This window comes from Corylus avellana, chromosome ca9 (genome assembly GCF_901000735.1).
Source record: "Corylus avellana chromosome ca9, CavTom2PMs-1.0".
NCBI classification, from domain to species: domain Eukaryota; kingdom Viridiplantae; phylum Streptophyta; class Magnoliopsida; order Fagales; family Betulaceae; genus Corylus; species Corylus avellana.
In genome coordinates this window covers 3758306-3784845 of record NC_081549.1, presented here as the reverse complement: position 1 = coordinate 3784845, position 26540 = coordinate 3758306, and the positions used below count along the sequence as shown (strand labels likewise).

Below are 26540 nucleotides of genomic sequence, written 5' to 3'. Positions count from 1 at the left end.
TGAAATGACATTATTTATCACCACTTCCTCAATAATACTTCCAATCTTTTCCAGTAATTTTCATTATTCATCGTCCATAATTTGTCATAAATGTAATTTGCAGAGACAAAATAAATATTCGACTAAATTAATCATTATATCAAAGTCGAAGGGTGATTTTTGTAAATTTACCCGGAAACTTTTTATTGAGATATTTATTAGCAAATGGTAAGCCACGTAATAATCAGACAAATTTACTAATTGTCGATAGACGCCAAAAGAAGGGCGGCCATGTTGAAAATGGAGCAGCATTTTTAGCCATTAATATATAGATATTATAAGAGGATAGGCATCATTACTTTATAACATAGTATAGTATAATTGGCAAAGTGGCAAAACGGATTTCCCCCATATGAAAAGTGTTGCCCACAATTCTCTTACATCAGGCCTCTTGCTTTATCACCCAAAAAGGATCGCCCTTAAAAAATAATAAAATGGCCTATTTTTCATGCCAACAAACTTTCTAAAGTCACACTACGGTCATTTTCGTGGAACCTACTAGGCAACTACTTGGGACTATAGTTATAAGAAAGAACACAAATAACAAAAAAGAATTGTGTCTTTAAGGGTGTCACAAAGCGGTGGGCAAAAAGACTTGGTTAGAAATCTCATGCAATGAAGGTAATTACTACTGTTAAGTGGTTGTTGCAGAAAAAACATTGTTGGTAAACGAACGGGATCCGTCACCAAGAACAAACGCTGGTTACAAAAGTCTCCACTATCGTATCGGTCCACAAAAAAGTCAGGAGACAATAACCCAAACAACACAAAAAAGACAGCCAAAAAAAAAAAAAAAAATCAAAATTACTATAAAACACCAAAAATATCAAGTAATGAACTTAGTAGCAAAATGCCAACTTTTATTTGTTTGTTTGATTTGTGAAATTCGTGGCATGCAAATACAATTGATTTTTTTTCCTTTTTATTTTAGAAGTTATGATCTAATAATTATTTTTTATTGTCACGTAATTAAATTCTATGAGAGTATAGCAGTCGAGTAATTTAAGGAAGAATCGATTAGTAACGGAATTATTGCTAAAGGTGGATCCCACATTTGGGTCTAAAAAATGATTATGATAGGAAAGCATGATTAGGATGCGTGTCTTTTGGTAGGCATGATATAAATGTGGACCTATCATTCTCTTACACATCCCGTTTAACCTGGCCGACCAACAAGCCCATGTGAAAACACGCATAATCTGGTATGGATGCACCAAAACTGGCCCCACCATACGAAAGATTAGACTTAAATTTGGCGAAATGCAAGTGGCCCTTCATGTAATATATACTCCTCCCGTCCCTAGAGTACCTACTTTTTATTCCAAAGTCAATATTGGCGCACATGCTTGGGGCCCGCACCCATGATTCAATTAATTTGCCATGTCAGCATATAAAAATAGAGAAAATGCTAGGAATCATTATATTTAGCCCATATTCTTTTTGGATGTGTAGATTATGTAGATTCTACATCAGTCCATAGTAGACTTCACAAATTTAATGATTAATTATAAGGGAGTATGTACTAAATATGATAAACTTATTGACATCTAACATTTCTCTAAAAATACCACTCATCTTCTTATAACGGTGTATGCTTGCCATTTGGACTTGAAAAATGAAGTGGCATGTAATTGTAGCATATTTGATTGATATGAAAAAAAAAATAAGAATGTTTTGTATGAAAAAAAAAAAAAAAAAAATTTGTTTTGTAGTGATTTTTTTATTTGAATAATAATAAAAAATGAATGATGGAATATAAAAATAAGAATGTTGGATGTTAATTTTGAGATGAATAATATGGAACCTTTTTGAGTCCATTGGCTAGCATAGCCATGTGACATTAAGTGACTCTCCTAACTTAGAGTTTTTTTTTTTAAGAAGCCACCTTATTCTTAGAGTGACCTATAGCATTACTTCATTTGTTCATGTAACTTTTTTGCAAATAGAAATTTTATTATATGTTATTAAATTAGTAGAATCCATGTGATGGAAGGTGAATTTAAAAAATAATTTGATAAAAGATAGGTTAACAAATATTATCTAAATCCCTTAATTTATAGAAACAAAATCAACATTTATTCTAAATGATTTATATCCTTAACAAGATAGATAAGAGTTTAAATAATATTGTAGCTCTTTTTACAAATCACCCATTAAATTCACGAGACTCACAATAATATAAGGTAGCATATCTTTTAATCTTTATTTGAATTGAAAGGGATATGAAACGATTCTTTTAAACATAATGACAAAATTGTCCAAAAAAAATATAAAACAATTTTGCCATTCTTTTTTAAAAAACCAGGTCCCCTCTCTATTTCTATATTTAAAATAATGTAATGAAGAATACCTGAATATTTTAATTTGAAAACGATAGCTAAGCTACATATAATTTTTTTTTTTTTAAGCTATTTGTGGTGGTTAAATAGAAAATGATTATTTTTTTTCAATTAAAAGAAGATTTACAAAGCTAAAGATTTTAATAACTTTAACCTAATCATGACTCATGAGTGCATCTTGAGCATCGTCAGATTTAACAGTTATCAAGCGTACATATTTAATCTTCTGATTTTATGTATGTAAGAAATTAGAATATAATTTGAGATTAATTGGAAACTAAATTGTAAAATTAAAAGAGAAAAAAAAAATTGGCATTTTTTATTTTGATTTGAAATGTGAAAAATGGTTTTTTTTTTTTTTTTTTGGAAGAGTATTTTTATATTTTGATTTGTTTATAAATTTTTGTTAGAGCAGAAAATAAATTTTTTTAACAAAAATAACATAATTTTGTTGAAATGTTTTATTTTCACTATTTTTGGTTTGGGTTATTGTAAAGAACCGTAAAAATGTAACTGTAGGAAGTCAAAGTCAACAAAAAACAACAGGCAATACGCGGAGCGATGACTTACGCTGACTCGGCAGGCCGTACAGTGCATATGATATATCTGTGAGCTTTGTTCGGCACCGCACCTCAAACGCGTAGCTCCGAACCAACGAGGCTCGGACTGCCCGCACTATATATATCTGACCCCTCTTACCCCAATCCTTACGCGGTGTACACGTATCTTTAGCGGAACGGGCGGAACCAAAAGCTTCGATTCGACGGAAAGGCAGAGAGAGTTTGTTGGATCTGAAGGTAACGGTAACAATGATCTCTCTCAGTTTCAGATCTTTTCCGTACGAAGAAATTTGTGTGTGCTTTTGATTCACGGATGTGGTGGAATTGGAAGAATTTTGAGTTTTTGTTTGGTTGCTGAGAAAGTTAAGGAAAAGAATTGGAAAATCGAAATTGTTGCTTCTGCTTTTTTGGTTAAGCCTTGACGGTTTCGCTTTCATTTAATAAATAGAAAATTTTCATTTGATATTTCAATGCGCATATAACCGAGTTTTTGCGGGGTTTTTTTTTTTTTTTGGATTTTTAATTAATTATTAAAATGATTAATTATTATGAAGATGTTTGTTTTGTTTCTTGGTATTATATTTCATTCAGCCGTGTGATCTGATGAAAATTGTTTACCTTTTGAACAATATTTGATATTCAGGTATGGTAAACTTCGTGAACATCTGGGATATTTAATTATTATGAACATCTTGGTACCTGATTGTGATCTTTTCAATTTTAGTCTGTTGGTGTTGTTGAAGATCATACTCGCGCTTCATCTGTGTTTTTGAATTCTATATGTATCCCAATTTGTATAAAAATGATTTTTTTTTTTTTTTTTTTCTTTGTTGGTTTAAAATGATACTTCAAGTTCTAAATTCATGGGAGTTTGATTTTCTTCTTGTGGGGCATGAATTGTGAGGGAAGAAGATACTATGGTTTGTTGTTGAACGAATGATTTGGTGCTTCCTCGTGTATTATTTATATTTACTGTGAAGTCCTGATTGGTGAATGGTCGATGGTACTGGTCAATTAAGTTGCTTTTGCTGCTCAGTTGAATTTTTGGTTGATGTTTTTATAATGATTTCAATGTTGGGAAATGGTTTCAGATATTGATGAATTGTTACTCAAATAAGTGGTTATGGGGCTTTAATTTCAGGGTTTGAGATTTATTATCAATGATCATTGATCAAGAACTGTTTCTCTTGTAGTCGATGCTTCTTTATTTTATAGTAATAATCTGTTGATTTTGAATTACAGGTAAAAGAAGCAAGGGTTGGTGGAGGTGATTGAAAGCATGGCACTAGTTTCAGGAGGAAGGTCAACATTGAACCCCAACGCCCCTCTCTTCATTCCTGCTGCATTCCGGCAAGTGGAGGATTTCTCTCCGGAATGGTGGCAACTGGTCACAACCTCAACATGGTACCATGACTATTGGCTCAGCCAACACCAGGGTGAGGATGGTTTCTATGAAAATGCTGAGGATGATGACTTTGATGTTGCTAATTTGCTGCCAGAGACCTTTGAATTTGATGATGATGGAGAAGATTTTTCAAACATGGAAACTCAGTTTGAGGAGTTTCTCCAATTTTCTGAAAACAAAGGTGTGCTCATATATTGTATGTAACATATATAGTAATTGAAAAAAAAAATTCGCAGTAGAGCATTTGACATAATAGTTGTTGATCTGAAATGATAGGTTTGGAAATGGATGCTGCGTCAGTGATGAAGAATCTGAAATCTTTGGAGGAAAGTTATTCCCCCAAGTCCCCAGTTGTACCTGCAAAATATGCAGAGAAGCCGGGAAAGAGCATGAACCCAAAATGCAGCCCCCGGCGCATCCAGCAGCCCCGCTGAAGGGAGCAAAGCTTGCTTTGACTTTAGTTTATAGCTTATCTAGAATCTCAGCAAAAAGTAACATCTACCCTTTTTCTCTTTCTGCAACTTCTGTATAGAGCAAGGTTGCGACTCTTGCATCGATCCTTGTTCATTCTCGTGTATTTGTTCAGTTTACAGTCAACTCAGCTTACCAAACCAAAAAAAAAATGTAAAAATCTTCACTAGGAAAAAAAGAGGTTCTGTTTATCAGGAAATGGAATTGTTCACTGCTCTTGCATTGTGTTTAAATTCTAAAGCTAAAGCTATTTCAAATCTTTCCATATTCATATCATTGGTCTGGTGATTAACGAAGCAAAATCTCGTATTGATTTCAATCTTTGAAGTTTGCATCCTTGGTACTGATGGTTAATTTTCAGTGTTTGAAATTTTTTGACATGAAAAACTCTTGAATCTCTTGCTCGTAATTAGCTTGCACCAAGTTCAACGTCTGGGATCCACCAATCTTAGGGTTCTCTTCAGCAGAAATAAAGGCCAATGTCTGTTGCTTCGAAAAATAAAAAAGAAAAAGAATAAAGGGCCAACATCTGTTCTGGAAAGAGGAGAAAGGGATATGAAGAATGATGCATTGCATGAAAAGGAGGAAAAGGACTACAAATCTAAATGAATGGGATGAGGATCCTCCCTGAAACTAACGAAGACACGAAAAGATGTGCAGAACTTGTAGACCATTTGGAGTTTGAATTCTCGAGTCTCTTGAAAACCACATTTTCGGAATCCTGGAATTCTGAATTCTCATGAACCTTGCTTCCAGGTTGTGTGGTTTATGCTTGTCATCAAACCTATCGAAAAGGAACCCACAAATTTCCAGTTTCTGCCCCTTTTGCCATACAAATTACTTAACTAAGTTTGTTAGTACAACAAATTAAGCCAAAAGAGTATGATCAAGACCTCAATAATAATAATAATAATAGGCCAACTCTTTGTCTAGTTTAGGATAACTTCTTTGAAAATGGACCCAACTACCCTTCTGATGTCAATATTGTGTTGTGATAATAATCTATAGATGGAGCAATGGCTCAACCTTTTTCAATGTGGTATTGCTAATAATTGTTTGTTCCAACCAAAAGAACAAAAAGGGAAAAGGGGAGAAAATAAGGCCAAAACAGAGAGAAGAGGAGAGAGAGGAAGTGGGGCTGCAGGAGCTCCTAGCTGCCATTATAATATTGTCAAGCTCTATAATGTTGCTTAGAATTAATCAGTTTTTGAATTTTGGATTTGAACTTCATTCAATGTTCAATAAGTTACTGAAATCTTAACCAAACCCCACAGTTGAAGAGTTTTTGAACACCCACCTTATAAACCAAGCCAGAAATTGCAAGAAAAAGAGCTATATATATATATATATATAAGACTTGCATTATATAAGTATACAGGAAGAATTAGCCAAGGATCCTAGGCATAGTACAAAACATACAAGAAACAGTAGAACATTGTTACTAATCTGATGAAGGGTAACAAACAGAAAGGAAGACAAAAACATAAATTCAAAAGAAATCAGGATTTGAATCCCGCAACTCCTCAACATGATCTTCATATCAAAATTACATCAGATATTAGTCCAATAGAAATATTGAATCCCCCCATGCATTTGCCTCCCACAAAAACCAGCAAAGTAAAAGAAAAATAATTACTTTAATGCTTTCTACACTTTGTCTGCCAGATTTAAGTGAACAGATTTTTGTTTAATCAAGAATTCTGTTCCAGATAGTATAAAGCTGCTGAATTGACTCAAACCTTGAAATACCGATCAACGCAAGAAATCAGAAGCAATACAAAACAATGAATTACCAACAGAGAGAATATGCATCTTGATTTGTGAAAAGCAAATTTCTCAATTAAAAATTCCAGAGGACTAACAAACAACTCAAGATTAGTCTTTCAGAATTTATAAGAAAAAGATTCACGAGACGCTTTACATTACATATCTCAATCATATACAACAAGTTTCTTGTATTCTTCACCAGATAAGGCTAATTCCATCACATCCTCGGAAGTCTGAATCCTACCTTCACCCAAGAACACAGTCAACATATTCTTTGAAAACCCACTCACAAGTGCCACCCCACTCTGACTCGCAACCACTGGAACTGACGACGAGTGCCTAAGGTTCCAAAACACAATCTCCGGCACTCTGTTGTATCCTTTCTCCCTGAACTTCCTCTGTATAGCTTCATAATCTGTTTCCCATGAATTCGAATCATTCCCACGATCAACATTCCCATACGAGCCATACCCATAATAATTAACACCACGCTGCCCAGATGCCACATCAAATTCCATATCACTGAAAACAAATACCCTCTTGATCAGTTGGTCTTCTGTCAGCTTGCCCTCAACTGCAACTTGCAAGATTTGGTCAAAAACTTTCTGAAAGTCTGTATTATAGCCCCACTCCATCTCCCTTATGAATTTAGTCTTGGCCAAAAGAGAATCCCCCTTAATCAAATGAAGCTGAGGATTTTCACTGAACGTAATCACTTTCCCCTTCCAGGGCTCCTCACTTAGCTCCGAAACTAGAAGCCCCAGCGCCACGCACACTTCCATCGGAGTCCCATTCATGCTCCCGGAAACATCACAAACAGCAATGCAATTCTTGAGCTTCCCTTTCTTGGCAACATCACTCACCATTCTTTCCCACTGAAGCTCCGCCACCTCATCACTATCCTTATCATCATAATAATTCTTAGGATACAGCGACTCGATAATCTCGTGGGGAAGCAATGCCCCAGCAGCAATCTTCGACTTCCCGCTCTTCACCTTCTCAAGATATTCCTCAAACCTCTCCTTATCGTGCTTCCTAAATTGCCACTTGTAAGTCTTCATGGCCACCGAAGCAACCCTGTTATACGGCAACCCGCTCCACTCATTAGCGGTCATGTAGACCTCCGGCAACTGCAACGCCTTATGCAAGGGAGCAAGAACTTGTTTCCTCAATCTATCTCTAACCCTGTACACATAATGTGCCTCCTCAATTCCCTCGTACTCCTCTCTTGGGAAAACCCGCCTCGCAATCCCTTCGCAGATTAACAACGACGAATCGATCGTCGGGCACCATTTCCCAGCAAGAGTAATCTTATGAACCTCCCCACAACCCAAAAACGCCACGTCTGATTTCAAAAGCTCAGCAAACAAATCACAAACGCAATCGAAAAGGAACCGGTAATTAGAGTCGTTATTATACCTATCCAAAGCCTTTGCAGCCATAGAAATCAGCCTCTCTTTCCTCAAATCCTTAGCTTTCTCCTTATCCACGTACTTCGATATCGTCTCCTCCTCCTCCTCCGAAGCAACCCTCCTCTTCCCCCCCTTACTACCTCTTCTCTTAAATTTCCCAGACTTTGTTTTCTGCCGAAAACTTGCCCTTATCCGCGAAAAACGTTTCCTACTCCGGACAATTTTTTTCTCCATCTTCCTCTGCTCCCAGGCTTGCTTTGCGCGTTCTCTGATATCGGGGCCTTCGAGAAGCCGATAGAGAATCTCCGGCAAATCTTTGAGATACCCGAAATCAGCAAGTGCCTTGACATTGAGAGCCAAGGTTTTAGGGTGGGTTTTGTGGAGCCAAAGAGCAGAGGTGTAGAACCCTTTTTTATCTGACTTCCCGGTGCCTCTCACACCCCTCAGATTGCATATCAGCTTCAGGGTGGTCAGGGCGTCGTGGGCCCAGGCCAGTTGGAGCTGTTGGATCAGATACTCCGACGGGGTATCGGGCACCACTTGGAAGAAGAAGTCCAGGCAAGGGTTTCCGGTCGACAAAAACGTCGGCGAGAGGTTTTCCGTAAAACCCATCGGGAGTTCCTCGTCATAGGATCCATAGCCATAGGCATCATCGTAATCATCGTCGTTTAGTAGTTTTCCGGTCAGATGGAGATCGTCGATTCGAGAGACAATAGAGCCAACACCGGCGTTTTGTGTGGAAGAGAGGTCTCCGGCGGCCGGTGGACCTAGGAGCCGTCCCGCAGAAGCCATTGTTTGTATTGGGACGATATAGGAGTCGAAAACCTCTGTATATATATAACGTAGTAACGTTTGGAGGGTTTTGGAGGCACGTATTAACGCATTGACGAATATGTAGGGTTTTGAAGGTTTGTCTTATGAGGGTTGGGATGCATGAGATCACGTCTCTGTTTCTTGGCGGCCACGCACGGCCATTGATATTTACTATTTAGCCAAGAATATCTCTGTTTTTTTCTGATAGAGCAGTTATCACTATTATTTATTTATTATATTTAATTATTTATGATTTCTTCTTCTAAATAAAAAGGTGATAAATATGGTAAATAATAAAATTATATATGCTGTTATGGGAAAAAATCTACCACGATTGGATGTATTTTATTTTATTTTTATTATTTTTTTGTGTGGTACGTGGCAGGTAATTGTGGTTTGTGTTTTAAGGGTTAAGCTTATAAGGGAGTAATTGTGTAATTAATTAGCAAATCCTACAAAGGAAAGTCGCTATAATGTCGAAAATATCCTTGGCTAATTTTTGATCTTTGCTTTACATTGTTGTTCTTGTTCCCGTAGGAAGCTTAACCCAATTCAAATATGTCAAAATCGGATTAGGATTAGAATTATCTAGAATTTTTAGGGATATTTAACCACCAGGCCAATGATATTGATATGATATGAATATTTTTGGCCCAAGGAGAGGGAAAAAGAGAGATTCTCGAACCTGATTATCAGTGGATTGAGCTATCAATTCAAGTTAGACCAAGATATGAACAATTTGAGATCAACCACCCTTTCAAGGGAGGATATGGAAAGATTTGAAGGAGCTAAAGCTTGAGAATTTAAACACAATGCAAGAGCAGTGAACATTTTTACATTTTTTTTTTGGTTTGGTAAGCTGAGTTGACTGTAAACAGAACAAAGACACGAGAATGAACAAGGATTGATGCAAGAGTTGCAACCTTGCTCTATACAGAAGTTGCAGAAAAAGAAAAAGGGTAGTAAATGTTATTTCTAGATAAGCTACAAAATAAAGTCAAAAGCAAAAGCTTCAACGGGGCTGCTGAATGCGCCGGGGGCTGAATTTTGGGTTCATGTTCTTTCCCGGCTTCTCTGCATATTTTGCAGCTGCAACTGGGGACTTGGGGGGAACCCTTTCCTCCAAAGATTTCAGATTCTTCATCACTGCCGCAGCATTCATTTCCAAACCTATCATATCAAATCAATAACTATTATGTCAAATGCTCTACTGGGGTTTTTTTTTTTTTAATTGTTATATATGTTACATACAATATATGTGCACACCTTTGTTTTTAGAAAATTGGAGAAACTCCTCAAACTGAGTTTCCATGTTTGAAAAATCTTCTCCATCATCATCAAATTCAAAGGCCTCTGGCAGCAAATCAGCAACATCAAAGTCATCATCCACAGCATTTTCATAGAAACCATCCTCACCCTGTTGCTGGCTAAGCCAATAGTCATGGTACCATGTTGAGGTTGTGACCAGTTGCCACCATTCCGGAGAGAAATCCTCCACTTGCCGGAATGCGGCAGGAATGAAGAGAGGGGCGTTGGGGTTCAATGTCGAACTTCCTCCTGAAACCAGTGCCATGCTTTCAATCACCTCCACCAACCCTTGCTTCTTTTACCTGTAATTCAAAGTCAACAGAAGAAGATTATCAAAAGCCCGTGAATTTAGAGCTTGAAAATATCTTTTTCTAAAAAAATAATAATAATAATAATAATAATATATACCGAGAAACAAAAGAAACATCTTCATAATAATTAATCATTTTTATAATTTATTAAAACTCCCAAAAAAAAAAAAAAAAAAAAAAAAAACCCTAAAAAACTCGGATATATATATGCGCATTGAAATATCAAATGAAAATTTTCTATTTATTAAATGAAAGCGAAACCGAGGAACAGTTTCCATTTTCGCAATCATTTTCCTTTGCTTTCGCAGCAACCAAACAAAAACTCAAAATTCTTCAAATTCCACCACATTCGTGAATCAAAAACACACACAAATTTCTCGTACGGAAAAGATTTGAAACTGAGAGAGAGCATTTTTACCGTTACCTTCAGATCCAACAAACTCTCTCTGCCTTTTCGTTGAAATGAAGCTTTTTGGTTCCCCGTTCAGCGAAATATACGTGTACAGCGTGAGGATTGGGGTCATATATATACATATATATCTCGTTGGCTGGGACGGGAGCTACACGTTTGAGGTTCGGTGAACCCACTGAACCGAACCAGCCCACTGATATTGACTGTACGGCTGCCAAGTCAGCGCCAGCTGTCTTTTTGTTGACTTTCACTTAATAGCCCAAATCCAAATTCCAAATAATTCCAATACCCAAAAAGTGAATAATAATAATAATAATAATAATAATGGTAATAATCCATTTGGAGGAATTGATTGAAAGCCACATTTTCGAAATCGTCGTGAACATTGCTTCCAGGCTAATTGTGGTTTATGCTTGTTAAAAATCCTATAAAAAAGGATTGCCCACAAATCTCCAGTTTCTATTCCTTTCCCAATAAATTTTTTTATAAATTTCATTTTAGGTCGTCGAGCGAGTTTCACCTGCCCCGGCAGCCTAGGACGTGGGCCACAATCCGCCGCTATTAGGCTGCCCAAATTTCAGGGAATCCCCCTGAATTTTGAATAGATTTGTGGTGAGGTTTTGATCAACAGCCACTTGCATGATTCTCTAAAATGAACTCAAGTGAGTTTTTCTAATGAGAAAAACCATTTAATCAAATATCTAATATACACTGGCATTGCAATCATTCATGTTAAATTTACAAAGATTAGCATCTCATCCAACACTAATTACACACTCCCTTCCTTCCCTTGATGTCATTTATCCATCAGTTTAACAGCAGCAATGATTTAGATTACTACTCTTAATATAGGAAAGTTAAATCCTTTACTTGCACCCATCTGCCAAAAATCTGGATGCTTTATATATAACATGAAGAAATGAACCTTTTTTTTTTTTTTTTCTTTCTAATCAATACCTAGGCTAGCTTTTAACAGCCTCAAGCTCAATCATGCTACTGAATCTGAATGGAAAAGTAACAAACTGGTCGTGGCTTTTTCTCTTCTTGTATTCTCTCTTCAAACGGACACATCAGAAAGGAAATCTGTACTCACCTCCTGAAGCTTTTTCTTTCTTTGAGCTTCAACTTTAGTTTGGGTGCCAAGAGCAACAGATATGGCCTTTGGTAACCAAAACCCAGGTCTCTCAATAAATGGCGCTCGGTCGAGAACCAAAGGTTCTCTTAATGTTACTTCAATGCCATCATATGTCCACAATGTCAAGGTTGCTTCACCTTTGAGACCTAAAGAGAACCAACCTAAACCAGCCACTGCAATGTCAATGCTATTCACATCCCAGCTTGTTCCAGACACTTTCACTTCCCTCTCTTCCCATTTGCCTAATTCAGAAGCACGTTCTGTGCCAATGGGAGGCTGAGACAAGAAAAACCCAAATACAGTTATACAAACTATACCATGTATTAGAAGAGCAATTGTAATTTACAAAAATATCAAGACAAAGTAATCTCATTGTTTTCCAGGCATTCAAAGTTAAATTCCATCACCTAGAAGGAACTGCATTCCTCCCTTTATCACCAGTTAAATTTACATAAATCAAAACCTTAATACCACACAATACATATGATCCCATTAATGTTTTGAAAAAGAAAAAAAAGGCAGTATTCTTTTCATCGAAGATTATGATTTGAAAGGTAGATTCCCCTAAGATGATGTGATTAACTTCAAATCCTCATGGTACTAGATAACAGCCATATTTGTAGTACAAAATAACTGAAACATACACATTGTCCACTTTCATCACAAGCACCCGCATATATCAATAATTTAAGATGCACTTGCCTCTCGATAACCTTTCAAGGATACTAGATTTCAGGGTAAAGTTGTTTAGAAAACAAGGAAAGTTGTAGAAGAGAGATCTTGTGATTGCTCTTGCACCAATTGTTAGAAATTGCATGTCATCATATTACTGAGCAAGATAGACATTTCGGACAACTATTTTTGACATTACCATTTTGGAGTTCTTAAATTCTTTTATTATCTATTATTGTTACTTTTTTTTTCTTTTTTTTTTTTCGTCATGATGCACCTAGACCAAAAAAGAAGTTCTGTATGTGCTTTGGAAACTAAATCCAATCGCAGCTAATGGCCATTTTCAACAACTTTTGACAGTTAAGCTTTGGGCCTTTATATGACATTTTTGGTAAAACCAAAATTGGAGAGCTATTTGGAAAAAAAAAAAATTTATTACTAAAACAAAACAAAAAAAACAAAGTTTTTAAAACTTACCAAATAGGAAATGGGGAAAAAATTATCAGACCCTTAAAAGGAATCTATTTTAACTCCTGCAGCTAAATGTCTCAACAGCAAACAGAAGACGATAACAATGTTCTTTACAGAAATAAATGTGCATGTAGGCAATAGAACAAAAACAGCTAGAAACCTTTAAAAAATTTCCAACTCATCAATTCATCTCGATTAAGATGTCAATGTTCGCCTCATACTCCATGCATAATATTCCCCTATATCTCCCCTTCCGTCGGTGAGATAAAAATTTAAAAGAATAGGAATCAACATATATATAACTTCAATGCAAGAGCAAGTGTGACCCTGAAGGGCCAACCCACCTGGAAATCTCACCCTACAACAAGTTGGCTTCTATAATGGAGGCATATGATGTCCATGGGCAAAATCTACGGTGATCTAATGAGAAAACCAATGTTGGACTCTTCTAATCCAACCAGCAGGAAGAGTGCACTCTTATACAATTTTAAGAAAGCATTCTAAATATTTCAAAAGATAATATGCACTATACGTATGCAACTGGTGCATTATGCAGCCTGGGAACCAATATAACGCAATTTGTATTCCTTTTTAGTTCTCATACAAGAAAGGCTCATTCATGAAGAACAAATTCCTGAGAACCAACCAAGATCTATCCATCTTGGGATTGTAGTTGCCATTTTGTCATATATCTCTAAAGGGCTGGCAGGCCGAAGGGCATGCCTCATAAGTTGAGAGAGGTGTTTTGAACAAGTTGACTTCAACATGCACTGCCAATAGGAGTTTATGCACTACAACAACAAAAGAGCAGAGTTCTTTTTTTTGGATAGAACAGAAAAGATGCCTATAGTTTTGAGTGGATTCAAGTTATGGGCCCTTTCTAGTTTCTAGTTTCTCGTGTTTATGCAAGTTTGGATTGTTTAATAAACAAGCGTAAATTTCATTTAATAAATGAGCCGATCCCGAGCCAAGCACGTGCCTATTCGTGTACGGCTTTGTTCATTTATCATCCTAGCTGAACATATTTTCTTCACTCACAATGAGCTCTAGTTCAAAATGGCACCTCTTCCCTACACAAGAATAGTTTGAAGGGTGTGATCTTCAAGACTAACAGAGTGTATGTAACACTCACCAATTTTTTTTTAAAAAAAAGGTAATATGTACGTCCAGATCTACAGTTCAATCATATTATTTACCTCTTTTAAAAAAGCGATGAAAGAGTTTCCCCGGGAGCTCCTCTCCCCCTAATTCTAGATATAAACAAAGTACTTAAAAGCAGCATATATTTTGACTAACTTAGTTGTGATATATTGAGTGTTAACTCATGAAGAATAGACCCAAAAATGTCATTGGGCCCCAACAAGTGCCACTTGCACTTGGAATCCAATCTGCAACATAGAACCAGTTAAAATTTGTAATACTATTCTTCTTTCCCTTTCCTTTTTTATTTCTTGGGGGTGGGGGATATGTGTGACACGATAGTTACTGTATCCCATTTGGATAAAAAAAATTTTACCTGTAACCTAACACCAACATGGTTTCTCCAAATCTCATCAGCATTTTCTATCTTTCCCAAGTGTAGAGAAACATTTGGAGAAGCCCAAATTGTGACATAAATTGTTTCCACAGAAGCTTGACTAAGATCAAGCCTCATAAGACCACCAACATGAATGGCCTGCCCAGCCTGCAAACATTAAACATGCTAAGACTATCAGATCCAGAATAGGATCATAGATTCTGATATAATTATCATGTTCATAATAGATTGTACATTTCTATACAGTTATAGATGACGAGGCTAACAATACAAAAAGATAAAGGTATCATATTCATCTCAAACACAAATATAATTATCTACACAGCTAATTCAACTGTCTAACATTGAAACTTATCCTGTATAGCATATATTAAAGTGTTTGAAGCAATAGGCATATTAACATAATAACAGAAAAGGGAGAAAAATCCCCAATAATTATTATTATGATGTCCATTTTTCCCATGCTTGCTTCTCTAAAACATGTTTCCCTAGGCATGTTTCCCATTGGTACTGGGATTAACATAAGATGAATTGGACAAGTGTACATCAGAATCTGATGCAGTGAATTCCAATAGTCTTTAGTTAAGGCACTTGAATTGGTCATCGTGACTTGCTACAATGCTACTCCCATAAATTAATGAAAAGAGGGCCCACATATCATTTTAAAATGACTATTAAAGAAACAGAGATCAGAAGAAAGAATAAATTTTAATAAGGTCAAGCTAATGTTTCTTCAAAAATCATGTTGAAAAATCAACATAAAAATTGATACCCGATTTCCTCTTCTTTTTCTAGAGCTCAATCAGAACTTCTAGTACTTTTTCTACTTCATGATAATTCTTGTGAGGAACTTTTCCTTCCGTTAATTGCGACTCAATTGGAATACATAATGGTTCATATGAAACAATGTACAAGTAAGTTAGATACTTAAGCAGGTGCGGACAGTCAATGAGTGGTTTCACTTATAAGAACTTTCATCCACTATTCTTCTATAAGCTCTTAGTTAAAATAAGTGTATAACACATACATATATGCATACAACTGTATCTATGAAGGTGTAGGTCAAAAGTATCTTGCGATACAGTAACAAAGAACTTACCTTGATCCTATAACTCCGAGGCCGTAGCTCCTTCCGTATTTCCACCATCTTCTGCTCATCCCTGTTCAATCGCATGGACATTAAATAAGGATGTAGAAGTCCAGGAGTGTCAAACATCTTAGCCTTGGCTGACAAAATCCCTCCAATTCTCAAAATGCCAAGAGTTGTTCCAGGAACTGGGGCTTCCGTGAGCTTTGTAACTTTTGCCCCTTCTTTCTTTGCAAATGCATTGATTAGAGTAGACTTGCCAGCATTCTGAGCCCCAATTACCCACACATTCCCTCGAGGACCAGCCAATTCCTTGATGAAGGACAACAGATTCTTCACACCCAAATCCTTCTGGGAACTAACCAAATAAACCCCGCTTAGCTTGGGTGCTCCTCCAGCCTTAGCATGATGGCGAACCCATCTATCTAACCTAGCAGGTGAAATTTGCGATGGCAGAAGATCAACCTTTGTAGCCACAAGAACAAGCTTTGGTAACCTTTTGCTAAGCTTCAGGTCATCTCTGGCTCTTTCCAATGCCTTAAACAACGATTTTGCTGCCCGTTTTGGGAAAGAGCCATCAAAATCAACACAATCAACAACCATAACCACGACAGTAGCATTTGCATTCCCAGCGGGTTTCACCAACCGGGTAGCGATCAGCCTATCAAAATCAAAATCCGGTATCAAGTTTTCAGCCGTTTGGTTTTTCACCTGCCCATAATTCCTCAGTGAATGACACCGAGCACACACTGTAACCTCTTCTTTCTCTTTCTGAGCCTCCCTAGCCACCCTCTTCTTCTCCGCTTTCGACACCTTCTTCTTCTTGGCCTTCTCAATTGTGTCCTCATTAATATTACCATAACCAACCCCCGCCGGAGTAAATCCATCCAAATCCAACTTTTCCTCTTCCTCTTCCTCCATTAACTTAGCTTCCAATTCATCGGAATCCCAATCAAACTCATCCTCCGTTTCCAAATCACCTTCCCCCTCATCACTCTCATCAAATTCACCCTCAATGTCATTCACAAACCCCTCCTCCTCTTCTTCATCTTCAAACCCTAACTCACTCACCATGCCTTCCTCACCCTCTGACAGCTCTGCGACTGTCACACTCCTTTTTATATAATACCCAGGAAGGTTTGGGTCCTTATCTTGCATAAAGACCCCACAACCAGGACAAATAGGCCCATAGTTCTCATCCTCATCCCTTCCCTCACTCAAAACCGGGTTTCTACCTAATTTTCTTGGCGTAAATCTCCCACTAACTTTCTGAGTTGTTTCAATCGTTGTTTGGTTATGCTTTACTGCTAAATTAACCAATGAAACTTTCTTGCTATGTTTTTTGTTTATCTCTAAACTCAAGCCTGAGGAAAAAAAAAAACAGTGATTTTGGAAAGTGGGTTTTAATTCAAGAAAGTTAAGTAAAATGAGAGAGAGAGAGAGAGAGAGTGAATTTTTACCTGTGAAAATACGACTTTCTGTGATTGGTTTTTCTTGTATGATGCTATTGCTGAAACCTTTCGAGCTCAGCTTGGTCGTAGCTGCAGGGAGAGTGGTCGTAGATATCAATACAGCCATTTCTTCGAGATGCGAGAATGGTAGTTCTCTCTTTCCCTCACTGATGCACAGATAGAGAAGCGGGGGAGAAACGAGCAAGAGTGCGAGGGACCGGGCTCTGCAAACGCAGAGTTTGGATTTTGCTATGGTTTTTTTTTTTTTTTAACTGCCCAATTTATCCTTACAATCATTAACAGTATAAATAAGGCTAAACATAATAAGATTGATTTATTATGTTTAGCCTTTTTAAATAAGGCTAAATTGATACTCATTTTATATCAATTATTACCATTTTTTAATAAATTTTTTTTTTTTATATCATCTACTTGTTTATATTTGTTGAACATACTGGTTTACTTATAGCCCTATTACTCAACATAATAATAGCGCCAAAATTTATTCTGACCCAATTTATTGGAATAGGATCCTCTCTAATCCAAATTGGACCGGAGAATATTCAATTTATGGCTAAAATTTCTAAGAATAAATCTTAAAGTCATAAATAGGACACATGTCCAATGGTCCATTAACCAAAAATAATAATAAAATATTATTTTAGATTTAAAAAATAAATAAAAATAAAAATTATAAAATATTTTAAAAAAACTAAGGGTAGCCAGCCAGCCCATAGGGGGTGGCCGGACTACAACGAGGGTGGTTTGAGCACCCCCTAGGGCCACCCCATTCAATTTTTTTTTTTTTTTAGTTTGGCCCTAGAGTGGGGCCAGACAATCCCGTTGGGCCATGGGGTGGTTTCGACCACCCCAAACCGCCCAAACAATTTTTTTTTTAGTTTGGCCATTGGGGTGGCCGGACCACCCCCTATTGGCAGGCCGGTCACCCTTAGTTTTTTTAAAATATTTTCTAATTTTTTATTATTTTTAAAATTTTAAAATAATATTTTATTATTATTTTTGGTTAGTGGACATGTGTCCTATTTATGGCTTTAGGATTTATAAGAAGAAATCCTAGCAATAAATTGGATATTCTTCAATCCAAAATTAACTAGGAGAGGGCTGTAAACAAGGCAAACTAGGGCTATCCAAGCTTGGCTCATTTAAAATTTTTACGAGTTCGAGCTCAAGCCGAGCTCTAAAATTTAAGCTTGGCTCAGCTCGTTAAGGAAAATTCCTTGTGTGAGCCGAGCTCAAGCTCATCTAGTAGGTGAGCCAAGCCAGTCGAGCTGGCTCAGCTAATTCAAACTTTTTGGAAAAAAAAAAACTAACTTGGCTCAGTAAGAGATGCTTGCATCCTTTTTATATATTACTTAGGTGAGAAAGATTTTTTGCTTTTTCCATGTGAGACAACTGGACAAGCTAACTATTATTGTGAGAGATGTGTGCTTGATTTTATTTTATTGGTGTGTGACACTTATAAGCAAACAATTTCAAGGAAAAAGAGTTTACTCTTAACACTTAATAGTAGCAAAAAAATGTTTAATATACATGGTTAATAATACTAATATATGAAATTGACTTTAAAAAAAAAAAAAAGAGTTATATAATACATATTATATAACTTTTTTATTATATATTTTTTTTTATTTTTTTATTTTTATATTAACTAATTAGTTAACTTAGTTTAATACACACAATACAATAGTTATCTATAAATAGTTATACACTATATGACTACATTATTAGTATTTTAACACTATATATTTAGTATTTATGCTACATAATATACAAGCATAAATATAATATATAAACTATTTAATAAGTGTATATATATAAGTCACGCTAATAAAGCGAGTCGAGCCCCTATACGAGTATGTTCATGAACTTTAAACGAGTGAGCCAGGTTTTATACTAGTATGTATCGTTTAATAATTAAGTATAGTTTAATGTTCACAAGCGGCTCATTTAATAATCGAGCCGATCCTGAACGAGCTCACCGGTAACTTTGTTCGTTTACAGCCGCAAATACATAATTTTTTTGGTAGTTCCAATTTTTTTTTTTCTTTCTTTCGTGGAAAGAAAATAAAAGTGAATGTAATAGATGGCCTATTATTTGTTGCTTGCTTCATATTTTACAAAGAAAAATACAACTTGTTGATACGTATGTATTAGTGCATTATTAGATGATGTTCAAAACAATTTAGTAACTAACGTCATCAAGTTGTAAAATAATTATAAGAACATTGTAGATTCGTTTAAAAATGATGATTCAATTAAATCATGAGAGGTAAATTGTAGAAAAAAGGTGTGTTCAAATTTTGTTATGATAAATACCAAGTTAATTAATCAATTATGACATCTTAAATTGATAAGAAATTGTCTCTAAGAGGTAGTTTAATCGGCTGTTGACCCCGCCTTATGAAACGGAAATCACTAATTCGAATCCCCCTTCTCTATTCTCGTGTGTGGACACGTATATATATATAAAATAAATGACATATTTTAATTATTTAATTTAATATTCTAATGATCAATTTATTTCAATTTTTATTCAACCTTTCGTTAATTTTAAGAAAAAACTTCACTTACCCCATAATCTTTCAATATATTTGTAATTGTTGGGAGATAAAGAAGTTATAGAGTTATAGAGTTTTTATCAATATACATAGTTGAACAAAATTGATCTAGTCCAAAAGCCTAAAATAATAGGATTGGGTCCACTTAGATATGTTAACTACTTGTATTCTTTCTATTTTCTTAATGCATTAAAAAAATCTCAGAAGTGCATGCATAACAGTAATAAATCATTTAAACTTTAAAAAATTTGCAATATTGTCACCCATACTATTAAGGTTGGAGTCATCTCATTATTTATAAGAAAATAGTATATATTGGTACCAATATATATATATATATATATAGAGAGAGAGAGAGAGAGTAGTTACCCATTAAAATGCACACATATATTATCCTATTGGTATCATTTGAGATAAATTAGCAAATAATGGCTCATAATCATGTAGAGTTCAACCTCAAAAGGATCTAGTTGGAATTAGGAATAAAACTCTATAAAATCACTTCATTATATCTTTATGACTGCTAATTATTTTTTTCTAAGCCTATGACTGCTACTTAGGTAAGTCTCTCTTTACTACTTTTTGGTTTCTTTTTTTATTTTGAAGGAAGAAAATTAATTACTCGACATACAATATTGTAACATCCCTCAACACAGAAAATTAGATTATAAACATCAAGAAACCACTCTTTCCAAAAATCAAACCCAAAGATGAATATTGCAGAGAACATGAAAGCAAGCATCACATAATGGATTAATGGACCCTCATCGAGAATTTTATTTTTTTCTTTTTTTTCCATCAAAAAAAGAGAGAGGAAAAAAAAAAAAAAAAAAAGAAGTTGTTATGGTTGCATTACATTAATTACACATCACAAGGAAGAAGAAAATGCTGCAGGTACCTTAGACCATCATCCACAGTTACATACCTCCAATTCACAATACTCAAAATCCCCACACTCACCTGCTTGCTACCCTTAACCTTCCGACCACCCCTCTCTCTCTTCCTACAAAACCCCATCTTCAAATCAGCCACCATTCCGCTCACCGCCGCCGCGCAAGAGCAACATCCCGGCGACGGAAGCTCCTCCGAGAACCACCCCTCGGACCCGGGAGAAAGACTCACCTTCCCCTCGCAATCCATCATCGTAAAAACCCCTCTCCACCCTCTCAAAACCACATTCCACGTGATTTTCACATCCTCCAAACCCGCAAAGCTACACTCGGAGTTCACGTCGATGTCGAATTTGAACACCCCATTGGGGTCGACGAGCAGTTCTTCGCAGGGCTTGGCGAGGGTCACAACGGGGGAGTTTTTGGTGAGGATGTTGATGGTGAAGACGAGGCTGCCGAGGGAAAGCCGGGGATTGCCGGGCATCTGGACGCGGCGCTTGGCAGCGGCGTGGCCGATGGCGTAGAGACGGCGGTATGGAACGCTGAAGTCGGCGATGAAATGGAGGTTGGAAATAGAAGGGAAATGGGTGTCGCAAATGGGCTTCCAGAGATGGTCAGAGGACATGGAAATTGACCATGACTTGCACGCGCAGGAGGCGACGGCGAGGCTTCTGACGTCAAGGCGGTGAGCAACAAGCACGATGACTTCCCATGGAGGTGACACGGTGGCGGAGGAGGCTGTGACCGTGAGAGACATGGGAATCAACTGCATTTGTGTTTGAAATCGAAGATGGCTGAGCGGTTGGTGTACATATATATACATGACGTATATGTATACGTTAGTTTGAATTTTGGAGGGTTTTGGGGGCGACACGTGTAGGGCAAGGATGTTATGCATGGGATGCATTGTAGCATTCCTCTATGCATGGGCGATAGCAGCCACGTTAGATTGGACGCTGATGTGGCGAAGCGTCTGACTGGCATACACGTGCACGTCTTGGATGCTCACGCGTAGCTTTTCCTTTTTCTCAGGTGAATGTCGTGGCCGTACGTCCAATTTACAAAAGTGATTCATATTTAAAAAAAAAAGGGTCCCACAAACATTTGCATTTCCCGCTCATTTAAAAATGATAAAGCGGTAACTTGCTATTCACACTTCCAAACGAAACCGCACCAAGCAATGGCGCGAAGAAAAATCTCTTCATCGTCTTCCGCTCCAATTCCAATCGGTAAATCACAGACAACAAAAAATCCTAACCCTAGTAATCGAATACTTTATTAAGCCCATTCCTAATTTCTTTTACATTTCCGTCTCTCACAGGTAACTGCGAGGTCACGGTCGAAGCAAGCAACTTCAGCTTCCAATCGGACCCCAACAGCCTCCAAATCTCACTCTACAAAGGCGCAAGGGTCATAATATCAGGTACTGATTCAACCCACTTACGGTTTGGTTCCACTGGATTTGCAGTTCGTTTGGTTGCCGAGAAAACGAAGGAAAGTATGGAATTTACTGAAATTCAACAGGGGCAGGATTTGCAATGTTTCTTTCTTTTATTTTCCTACGTTTTCTTAGGAAACAAACAAAGGGTTTGAAATGGGTTTTTTTCTCATTTGGGTTGCTGTTTAAAGCAGTGATGGAAGAGATGAATAGAAAGATCAGTAGTCATATTGGGGATTCGGATTCTGAAGGGAAAGGTACATTATGTTTTGAACTGTGAAAATTTGTTGATAATGTTCGACGCTTGAGAATTTTGGAGGTGTATATTATAATACTTTGATGGGTATTTATCGAATGAAACTTTTTTTTTTTTTTTTCTGTGGCTTATTTAGAGGAGGAGGAGAAAGTTTCTTTAATGCTACTTAATCCTAAGGACGCCGATAGCTGTACTAAATCTTATCTTCAGGTACGTCGCTCTATGTGTACGCACACACACGTCTATCTGCTTGTGCTTTATGCTTGAATTTATTAGGTAGAAAAGGGTACACTCTTTATCAATCCGTCTTGCAGGAAGTACTAAAGATGTACATGAAGGAGCTTCCCGCAATGAATTATGCTGCCAATACTGGAAAGCAGTCGATGTTCCTGGAAAGATGTGTAACAAATGGGTATAAAAATGTCCTGCATTGTATGCCTATAATGGTTTTGAAAGTTTCACCTGTTATTAAATCTTATGTATGAACTATGCTATGCTAACTGAATGTCTATTACTGCATAATTACATATGCGTTTTGAAATTTGTAGCATGTCTGATACTAAGTTGCATAGCAAGGTCAAAGTAGCTTTCAATCATAAATACAATTTTTTTTTTGTTTTTTTTTGCAGGAAGTATTGTACGTTGCTTTTGAAATCCAACTCTTTGGGAGAATTCGGAGAGGTAGGTTTGCCATGCGGTTTTAGGCATGTTTAATAATGTATAAGTGGAAGGGGTGTTAACTTGTGCCTCGTAAATGAGAAATAGGTGCAGTATGATATCAATTTTGTATTGTGCACAAATATGTATCCATTTCCACCTTATTTTAAAACACGACTCTCTCTGTGTTCTTATTGAATGAGAAAAAATTTGCTTTTGTTTCAAGTCAAACATTCCTTGATATTGTGTCCTATGGGTGACATTCGAGAACGAATTAGTGCAAACAAAGAAGAAATGTAGCTTATAGAAGCTTGTGAGGGCACAATTAGTTAAACAGGCGGCATAGTCGCATATGCTCCTTGTGTCTTTCCCTCTAAATTTTGTTGTTTCCCCAGCACAGTATTAAAATTCTGCATTTCAGTCAGCAGAATCAACACGTCAGTGGAGATATATAGCTAGTTTCTTTAGTATGTTCACTTGGTTTTTTATTCTCTTTTATTGTAGGTTATAGCTGCAATTACTTATCAAATAATTCCTGCTGATACTCAACATGCTGAGATCCCTCTTGCTGCCGTTAGGTCAATTTACCAACACAAGGTATTTTCTTTTCTTTCCTTTCATTTGCATTTCCCTTCCATGTCATTTTGTGGTTTCTCATGGTTAAAGATGTAATTAAATGCAGGCTGTTCCACTGCAAGGAATGGAATTGCATTCCAAAAAAACAATGTCCAGTGTCTAGTTTGAGGACTAATTTTCATTCCCTTGGTTTCATATCATATAATGGAGAAATTAAAGCAATTACCTTTATTAGGATTTCCAAACAGGGAAGTTAGATACATAGTGCAAAGAGGGATTTAGCAAGCTTACAACTTGAAAAGTTCATTTAACATGATTTTAGTTCTTTGAGGGTACCCTAAATTTCAGATCTCTTTGTATTTCAAGATTCGATAACAAAATACATATTTTGAAGCATGCTTACACTACAAACAACTAGATGTTCACTTTGTTATGTTTTGCATATATTATTTCTCATCCATATACTTTTAAGTCCTTCCCTCCTCCCTTGTTTTGTTGATCTAGTAGTACTTATGCAACTCAAAGAGAAATTACTTCGTAAAGTTAATTGACATTTTCAGGGTTTCGGTTGCCTGTTGTACATGGAATTGAGAAGGAGACTGCAAAGTGTTGGTATTCGCACAATATTCTGTTGGGGAGACAAGGAATCTGAGGGGTTTTGGCTTAAACAGGTAATTAGTGATGAAATATTGGTGAAGCCTGGAGCAGGACAAAGTCATAGACTTGAAGGCATAGCTGCTTGTTGGTTTTGATGATTATTGTAAAATTATCTTTTCATATATATATATATATATATATATATATAATGAAAATGGATAGAGTTGTGTAAGCAAGATTTTATGTTTCTTTTTTCGAAGTTACACTTCATTGAGAAGGAAATGTCTAAAATAAAGTAATACCTTTCAGATTGTTCTGGTTACTTTTTTTTTTTCACAAAAATGATTACAATTGCAGGGATTTGTATCAATAGCACAGGTGAATGCCAAGGGTAGACCTCTCAGGCTACCTATTAAAGCTGACATACGTAGAGCATTATGCTTTCCTGGTGGTTCAACCCTAATGGTTTCGCATCTTAACAAGGATTGTTCAGATAATTCTGCAGATTTGTTAAGATTGCGTTTGCCATTAAAGCCTCATGAGAAGAGTTCGTCGTCTACTGCTTGTGGAGTTCAACAGCTTGGACATTCTAGAAATGAAAAAATTTCAACTGAAGGGTTGATGAATGATGGGCTCTCCAGGGAGGACGACAATTTAGGTGGTAGGTAGTAGTTACGTCATTTCTTTGAAAATTTACCGTGGTTTCATGGTAGAGAAAATTAAAAACAACTGTGATCTTTGAACATCTTACTGGAGTGGATTTTGTTTTCAGCATCGTAAGAACACTTGGTTTCTTCCTCTGGATGGGTATCCTTATTCGAATACCAAGAAAATCAAAATGAGTAGATACCTTAAAACCTCAAAATTGATCATATTATTTTTTCTACTGCCTGTGTAGACCCATATTCAAATGCTGTTGAAATTGGAGTGCATAAATATGTTTTGATGTAGTTTGGAAGCACCAGCTTGTTAAATATCTCTTTGCAAGCAAATATTCAGATGCTATTGCAGTAATGTATGCAAACATGACTGTTTTAAAGAGGTTCTTAGAGTTGGGATTCATTGCGTGGTTCTAAGGATCCACTTTCTTTTGCAGGAGCAGACTGCAATAACATGGCTGGTGGTCCAGAGCTATCCAAGAAAGGAGCTGATCCGAATGTGAAGCATTGTTCTTGTTCTACACAAGGTGCAAAGAGGAGGGTTTGGGAAGCCTCTTTATCCTCATTGAAGTCAAAAAAAGTAAAGGGAAGTCATTCAATTGACTGTCAGGTAGATTCTACCTGTGGCTTAGCTTTCGGAAGTGTTGAGAATGATTCTTGTTTTCAAGGATGTTCCTTGGAGACTTCAAAAAACACATCTTTGGTGAGAGATACTCCTAGAGTTCCATGGAGTCGTAATTGCATGGAAAAGATTGCTGAAGAACATGGATCAGTTAATGTAATGCCAGAAGCTTTGGCCAGTACAGATTTTCAGTCAAAGAGAGAATGCTTTAGAATCATTTTGATGAATATTGCTGATGATGCTAAGAGAAATCATCTCATAAAGGTATACCCAGTCTAGTTACCTTGTTTGGAATTAATCCCATATTGATATCATAGGGGATCCTTGTTTTATCTTATGAAAAGCATAAATTTCCATTTATCTTGCGGTATTACATGTAACATGTATAGAGTTTTTTGTTGTTGAGCATTAATTTTTTTCATATATATAGGTAATTGAAGACCTTGGTGGTGCTGTTGTCTCTGATGGAAGTTTAAGCACACATGTTGTCACGGGAAAAGTGAGAAAAACATTGAATTTCTGCACTGCTCTGTCTTCAGGGTTAGTTTTATTCTTAAAAAGCAACGCCACATGGATTCATACTCTTTGCTTTCATTGCTAAACTTGATCACATTTACTAACTCACTGGATCTGCAGTGAGTAACCACCTTGGACATTTCAGGCCACCCACTTTTTTTTTCTTTAATAAATAAGATTTTGTATGTCTCATTATTTCCCAGAAGGGGAGATCCTTGAAATCTTTTTCTTGAAATCTCAATGTGAACTGGCTGGTCTTCCATTTTTTCTTGATTATCTTCTGAATTCGGATTTAATCCCGAATTTTGTTTTTTCATACATGGTAATTGCAGTGTCATCCAAAGTTAGGTCTTGTGCTATTTTGTTGTTTCCAAGTTGAACTGTGTTTTCTCTTTCTCATTATTTTCAGTTATTTTTTTAACTTCATACCGGGGCTTTTTTTTTTTGTTGCTGTTCATGTAAGTTTGGATATTAGTGTTTTTAGTTACTCCTATTTTTATGTGATTCATATGAGGGATTGTGAGATTATTAATAAAAAAACTATCTATTTGAAAAGAGAA

At 36.4% G+C, this 26540-nt stretch overlaps 7 protein-coding genes across 8 annotated transcripts in view; 2 read left to right on the top strand and 5 right to left on the bottom strand.

Moving 5' to 3' along the window:
- The window catches only part of LOC132191747 (probable inactive purple acid phosphatase 16), a 6536-nt gene extending 2837 nt beyond the window's left edge, over positions 1-3699 (bottom strand). The window contains exon 1 of the mRNA XM_059606837.1: positions 3638-3699. Within this exon, the coding sequence (XP_059462820.1) occupies positions 3638-3699 (62 nt within the window). The remainder of the gene's footprint in view (positions 1-3637) is intronic.
- On the top strand, positions 3037-5075 carry LOC132192073 (protein EARLY RESPONSIVE TO DEHYDRATION 15-like). 2 transcript variants are annotated; one of them, XM_059607275.1, is made up of 3 exons: positions 3037-3181; positions 4181-4524; positions 4620-5075. In XM_059607275.1, the coding sequence occupies exons 2-3, from the start codon at positions 4218-4220 to the stop codon at positions 4775-4777; spliced, it is 465 nt and encodes a 154-aa protein (XP_059463258.1). In that variant the 5' UTR covers positions 3037-3181; positions 4181-4217; the 3' UTR covers positions 4778-5075. The 2 variants fall into 2 exon arrangements, with proteins under 2 accessions (XP_059463258.1, XP_059463257.1); XM_059607274.1 differs by having other exon boundaries at positions 3039-3175.
- A 1557-nt stretch (positions 5076-6632) lies between these two features.
- Positions 6633-8901, bottom strand: LOC132161689 (uncharacterized). The gene has a single exon (XM_059571864.1). It carries the CDS (start codon positions 8783-8785, stop codon positions 6746-6748), a length of 2040 nt encoding a protein of 679 aa, XP_059427847.1. The 5' UTR covers positions 8786-8901; the 3' UTR covers positions 6633-6745.
- A 722-nt stretch (positions 8902-9623) lies between these two features.
- Positions 9624-10988, bottom strand: LOC132192360 (protein EARLY RESPONSIVE TO DEHYDRATION 15-like). Its single transcript, XM_059607675.1, has 3 exons — positions 10850-10988; positions 10073-10416; positions 9624-9976 (listed from the first exon to the last, which is right to left on the bottom strand). The coding sequence occupies exons 2-3, from the start codon at positions 10377-10379 to the stop codon at positions 9819-9821; spliced, it is 465 nt and encodes a 154-aa protein (XP_059463658.1). The 5' UTR covers positions 10380-10416; positions 10850-10988; the 3' UTR covers positions 9624-9818.
- A 499-nt stretch (positions 10989-11487) lies between these two features.
- LOC132162180 (GTP-binding protein BRASSINAZOLE INSENSITIVE PALE GREEN 2, chloroplastic) lies at positions 11488-17422 on the bottom strand. Its single transcript, XM_059572445.1, has 4 exons — positions 17200-17422; positions 15752-17103; positions 14632-14799; positions 11488-12248 (listed from the first exon to the last, which is right to left on the bottom strand). The coding sequence occupies exons 1-4, from the start codon at positions 17315-17317 to the stop codon at positions 11895-11897; spliced, it is 1992 nt and encodes a 663-aa protein (XP_059428428.1). The 5' UTR covers positions 17318-17422; the 3' UTR covers positions 11488-11894.
- A 3208-nt stretch (positions 17423-20630) lies between these two features.
- Positions 20631-21418, bottom strand: LOC132162634 (probable F-box protein At5g04010). The gene has a single exon (XM_059572914.1). It carries the CDS (start codon positions 21414-21416, stop codon positions 20631-20633), a length of 786 nt encoding a protein of 261 aa, XP_059428897.1. The 5' UTR covers positions 21417-21418.
- A 397-nt stretch (positions 21419-21815) lies between these two features.
- LOC132191746 (uncharacterized) lies at positions 21816-26065 on the top strand. The gene is made up of 11 exons (XM_059606835.1): positions 21816-21888; positions 21981-22082; positions 22292-22354; positions 22490-22563; positions 22668-22765; positions 22983-23034; positions 23515-23607; positions 24147-24257; positions 24541-24844; positions 25280-25728; positions 25895-26065. Exons 1-11 carry the CDS (start codon positions 21840-21842, stop codon positions 26063-26065), a joined length of 1566 nt encoding a protein of 521 aa, XP_059462818.1. The 5' UTR covers positions 21816-21839.
- Positions 26066-26540: the final 475 nt, after the last annotated feature.

Excerpts from the sequence above, each read along its gene's own strand:
- LOC132162634 (XM_059572914.1), bottom strand. The coding sequence starts at position 21,416 with ATGTCTCTCACGGTCACAGCCTCCTCCGCCACCGTGTCACCTCCATGG.
- LOC132192073 (XM_059607275.1), top strand. The coding sequence starts at position 4,218 with ATGGCACTAGTTTCAGGAGGAAGGTCAACATTGAACCCCAACGCCCCT. Across the intron at positions 4,525-4,619 it reads CCAATTTTCTGAAAACAAAG|GTTTGGAAATGGATGCTGCG; the intron begins GTGTGCTCATAT and ends CTGAAATGATAG.
- LOC132191746 (XM_059606835.1), top strand. The coding sequence starts at position 21,840 with ATGGCGCGAAGAAAAATCTCTTCATCGTCTTCCGCTCCAATTCCAATC. Across the intron at positions 21,889-21,980 it reads TTCCGCTCCAATTCCAATCG|GTAACTGCGAGGTCACGGTC; the intron begins GTAAATCACAGA and ends CGTCTCTCACAG. Across the intron at positions 22,766-22,982 it reads GAAAGATGTGTAACAAATGG|GAAGTATTGTACGTTGCTTT; the intron begins GTATAAAAATGT and ends TTTTTTTTGCAG.
- LOC132192360 (XM_059607675.1), bottom strand. The coding sequence starts at position 10,379 with ATGGCACTGGTTTCAGGAGGAAGTTCGACATTGAACCCCAACGCCCCT. Across the intron at positions 9,977-10,072 it reads CCAATTTTCTAAAAACAAAG|GTTTGGAAATGAATGCTGCG; the intron begins GTGTGCACATAT and ends TTGATATGATAG.
- LOC132161689 (XM_059571864.1), bottom strand. The coding sequence starts at position 8,785 with ATGGCTTCTGCGGGACGGCTCCTAGGTCCACCGGCCGCCGGAGACCTC.
- LOC132162180 (XM_059572445.1), bottom strand. The coding sequence starts at position 17,317 with ATGGCTGTATTGATATCTACGACCACTCTCCCTGCAGCTACGACCAAG. Across the intron at positions 17,104-17,199 it reads AGAAAGTCGTATTTTCACAG|GCTTGAGTTTAGAGATAAAC; the intron begins GTAAAAATTCAC and ends TTTTTTCCTCAG. Across the intron at positions 12,249-14,631 it reads ATGTTGGTGTTAGGTTACAG|CCTCCCATTGGCACAGAACG; the intron begins GTAAAATTTTTT and ends TTCTTGTCTCAG.